Consider the following 4,857-nt stretch of genomic DNA (forward strand, 5'->3'; position numbering starts at 1 on the left):
TCCAGACCACAGCGTCCCCCCCCACCTCTCACATCCAGACCAGCGTCCCCCCACCTGTCTCTCACATCCAGACCACAGTGTCCCCCCCACCTGTCTCTCACGTCCAGACCACAGTGTCCCCCCACCTGTCTTCCATGTCTGGTCAGCATCTTCCCAAGAGTTACCACTATTTTGACTTATTGTCAACTTCCATGGTAACATATAAATGTGAAAGTTAAAAGATGTAAGTATAAAACATAATTTCCCCATCAAGACACGTCACCCACTCTGACAGTGGTGAACGCACGTGCTGATCTCGTCCCTCAGCCCTGCTGCTGACTTGGTGACCGAGTACTTCTGCTCTGACAGTCTGTTTGCAGTTTTCAGTGTGTGGGTCGAGCTCCTTAACAGGGCAAAGCTACAACGTTTGTGATCAGCTGTGTTTTGTGTGTATGTAAAAGTTCATTTACATGTAGGATGGCCAGAGAAACTGGCCATGAGAACAAGGAAAGAGAAGCAAAAGGTATCGAAACTATTGTGATCACACGGTGTCTTCAGAATGTCACCGTTACCTAAGTTGTACATTTGTGCAGATTTTAGATTATATTACAATTGTAAAGTTTTAAAGCTTTATTTAAAATGGAATTTCAGTCAAACATCTCTGGAACCCATGATTTTCTCTGAAAAGCTATGATTTTATAAAACATAGGATGAACACCTCTGCTATGTGTTATAAGAAAAATTCAGAAATTAAAAAAAACTATTACTAAAAGTAGAAATCCTATTAAGATAATCCAAGCAGTAACATAAAGCTGTAGTTTTCTGGTCCTGTTTCATAAATGTTCTTGATTCTAAAATAACTGGATTAGTTAATTACTGGTGTGAACTTACTGCCACATGCCCTGGGACTCTCCTCCCAGTCTTGCTGCGCGTCAGCTGTGTGGTGCTGGGTAATTCAGGCCCCAGAGCCTGTTTCCTTTTCTGAAAGGGAGGCCTCATGAGGGTCGGCTGAGAGAACGCCACGTGGGGACGTGCTGTTGAGATTCAGAAAGCACGAGCACAGCCACAGTGATGAGCCGCCATGCAAATAGGTTTGCCTGTGGGATGCTGAATTTAATTTCTTAACATTTCAAAAATATTCTTGAAAGTCTTCAGCTGAGCATCTGAGCTTCATTTAAACTGAAAAGTTCAGTGGTTTTTCCTGGTATTTTTGCACTAAGTTTCTTCTAGTATTAATCAAGCTGGCAAGGTTTGGGTGAAACATCAAAGATTCCCTTTTGTGAACAGTTTTGTTTATGAAATTCTCTGCTTTGTTGGGTTAAAGAGGTTAGTTAAGTGCAAGAGCCAGGTTTTCCTAACCCTGGGCCAGGTCTGGCCCTGCTCTTGTTTGCGTTTGTCTCGGAGGAAGAGCTGTCTGTGCTGTGGCTGTGTCCCTGGGACAGTCGCAGAATGACGCTGATGCCCCATGACGTCAGACCCTTCCTCTGCAGGATAGGGTTGGACACTTCTCAACTTTCTAAAGTTGAAAAATATGAGGATCTTTTGAATTGTGATAATATATAAAATAACTGCACAGAGTGCTCTCTGTATAATGAAAAAGAAGTGAAGCTAAGCTTTTTCTTTTCAAAAAATGCATGAAAAAAAGTTAGAATACATGACCCTGGAATTATTTTCAGTATGAGTTAGGTTAATGGCTCAAGTTAGGTAATAAGTACCTTTCCCTGCTCTGTTTTCTGAGCAGCCCCTAATACCTCTATATCCTTGTTTCTGATTTTGAAATTTTAAAATTACATCATTTTAGCCAGATGTTGTGGTGGGCCCGGTAGTCCCAGCTACTTGGGAGGCTGAGGCAAGAGGATTGCTTGAGCCCAGGAGTTTGAGTTTGCTGTGAGCTGTGATGCCCCTGCTCTCTACTGAGAGTGACATAGTGAGACTCTGTCTCAGAAAAAACAAAAACCTTTTACATCTTTTTTTTGCATATTTGCTCTATTGTTGCTTTAAAGCCAAGCACCTCCTCTTTGTGGCATCCCATACCTGTTAGGTCAGGTGTGACCCTTCGATGCTGCTCTGCTATTCACCATCAAAATCTTCTGTGTATACTCAGAAGGTACTTGACAGATGATTTTTTTTTTTTTTGCAGTTTTGGCCGGGGCTGGGTTGAACCCACCACCTCCAGCATATGGGGCCAGCGTCTCACTCCTTTGAGCCACAGGTGCTGCCCCAGACAATATTTTTGTAGAGAAAAAAAACAACCTATGCTTTTCCTTTTTCATAAAAATTCGTTCTCTCTTTAGTTAGGCTGCTCTGAGCTGGCAGGTGCTCAGGGGAAAGGCAGGCTCACCTTAACAGGCAAGAGCCTGCAAGGCACTGGTGCAGCTCAGCCCACAGAGCTGCATGCAGGACCACTCACAATGTATGCAGACGGTGCCAAAAAATGCAGACACATTTTAAGAAAGAAAAAAAGCTGTATTAAAACTGTAATACTCAAATCACATTTGACTTCTGCAGTTATAAGAAATGCTTAAATGTGACTTGTATGCCTCTCTTGTCATTGTTATATATCGAATATTACAATTTTAATACAGTTTAACCTTTCCTAAAATGTGTATACAATTTTATTGGTACTCTCTGTATATAGGAAGATGGGGCTGTATATACTACTTTATATATAAAAAGTAGTGGAGAGAAGTTAACAGGGAAGGGGAGTGAGTGGTAATGTCGAGGTTTCTGTGCTGGGTGACTGAGCTTTGGCTTAAACAGGAAGGACTGGCAATAGAGCACGGTTTAGTGGGGAATGTCATGCATTCAGTTATGAATATGTTAGATGTGATTTACTAACAAGACAATCTAAATGCCTATTAGTTTGATAGGAAAAAGTTAAATGGACAAAAGACGTAGGTTTGGGAGTCATGAGCACATGGGTGATAGTTGAAGCTAAGCATCTTGATGGAATTAGGCCTCTCACAGAATAGTGAGAGGTTCAATAATGAGGACTAAAGGTGTGCCCTAGACAGTAAGAGATGGAGAAGTAGCCATCGGAGTGGTGGGAATAACAAAAAGGGAGCAGAAGAAGCAGGTGCCAGGAGAGGAACAGAGTCAGGCGTCTCCCAGAGCTGAGAAGAGCTGAAGGTGGGAGGTGCGGCCATTAGGATGTTGGTTTAGCCGGAACATACTGGGTTGCAAAGTTAGAGGAGTCCACTGTGGTTGGAAAAAAAAAATGCACCCTGCAAGTGTCCTGGACACGAGGGAGGGAGGAAGCGAGAGAGCAGCAGTGGTGAGAAGGACAGGCCCTTCAGAGCCCCTTCTCATCAGGAGGGGAGACTGGTCTGGTGAGAAGCAGGGTGACCAGTCTCTCTTCCTGATACCCATGTTAACGATTGCTTAAAATTTTATGAACTTAAAACCAGTTTTTTGCAATGTAGACGTATTAGTGACAAGTAGTAGGGAGGAGGGCACTGACCAATGAAGTCAGCCTCACAGGGGACTCTGCACTGGTGGCAGTGGCTGCAAGGCCCCGGCTTGTGCTTCTCTACAGAGGGGGGAACAGTCCCCTGCGGCCTGGTTTCCATCCTGACATGAGGACTGATGCTAGTGTTTTGTATTTCTCATGTATTTGCGATATAATTATTCCTGGGGATCTCATTTATCTCAGCAGGTGTTTCTTACGGACAAAGCAGTGGTGACACAGAAGCTCTGCACCAGGCTTACTGCCGCATGGCCCGTTCTGTGGGAGACACGGATGAGCCGAGTGAGAGCAATGCGGCCGCGGGAGATATCCAGAGCTCAGTGAGAGATCGCCCTCGGGAAAACCAAGAGTCTTCCAGAAACATCTCTACCACCGAGTCTGGTAAAGCAGCTACATAGACACAAGTACAGATGGGCGGGTGGACTGCACTCATTTGAGTCTCCCTGAAGAGTTTTCAGTGTGACATAATTTAAATACACTTTGCTGTGGTGTGTGGGCCTCAGTCTCTGAACTTAAAGGGTTGTTTATATGAAATATATAGGAATTAGTGGTTTAACTATGAAATTTGAGCCAAATAGAGTAAAATTTAGGTTCTTCTAATATACCTACACCAAATCAAGATGTCACTGAAGTTGACATTTTTTACTTTTTTGTATGTATGTATATTAAGGCTATTGGGCTTTTGTATGTATATATATTAAGGCTATTTTGTTTTCATTGGAGAACAGTATTTTGAGATCAACTACATGCTTAGCAAATGTGTGTATAGATATTCTTTGAAATACATTTGATATTGATATTTGAGAGACATATGTGATATATCTGACATTTGATAAATACCAAAGGAGGTTTTTCTGGTGTGGGCAAATTTGCCATGGGAAATTAGGGTTATCGCCTATGCCATTTTGTTAACTATGTTGTTAAAGAAAGTATAATTCTGGTGGTATTAGACATGTAGATGAATAACACATAACATTTTGGATTCTGCTTTTCCCCCCCCCTTAGATCTGCCCACAATAGAGGAGCTGATGAAACCCATCAGAATAGACTCTTTGGGGGTCAGTGGTTTTGATTTACAACCTGTCAGGTATGAGTTTTTTGGAGTATATCGTACAGGTTGATTAGCTGTTGGAGATTTTGTTTGTTAATTGTTTTGTCACCGGAAACGTTTACGGTCATTTGTTTGATGTAATCCTTCCTGCTGAGTGATGAGTAACTAACAGCAGCTGTCTGAGTCCACCTGTGAGGAGACACACTCCTCGTACCGTGTCTGCCCTCGCTCAGCTAGTTCATCAGAATGCCTCTGGTGTTAAAAGAAAAAAAAATAGATGAGATTAAAACAGTACTGCTGTTTAGTAGACCAAAACTTTTCACTGGAAAGTACAATCTCTTCAGGGTTTTTTTTTTTTTTT

The 4,857-nt window shown here is 42.4% G+C and overlaps 1 protein-coding gene across 1 annotated transcript in view; it reads left to right on the top strand.

The window, feature by feature from the left end:
* CEP162 (centrosomal protein 162) overlaps positions 1-4,857 on the top strand; it is a 99,951-nt gene that overhangs the window by 31,207 nt on the left and 63,887 nt on the right. The window contains exons 9-10 of the mRNA XM_003801303.1: positions 3,635-3,826; positions 4,451-4,532. Coding sequence (XP_003801351.1) covers positions 3,635-3,826; positions 4,451-4,532 — 274 coding nt within the window. The remainder of the gene's footprint in view (positions 1-3,634; positions 3,827-4,450; positions 4,533-4,857) is intronic.

The sequence above is a fragment of the Otolemur garnettii genome, unplaced genomic scaffold (assembly GCF_000181295.1).
Source record: "Otolemur garnettii isolate 467f Iridium unplaced genomic scaffold, OtoGar3 scaffold00205, whole genome shotgun sequence".
Classification (NCBI taxonomy): Eukaryota; Metazoa; Chordata; class Mammalia; order Primates; family Galagidae; genus Otolemur; species Otolemur garnettii.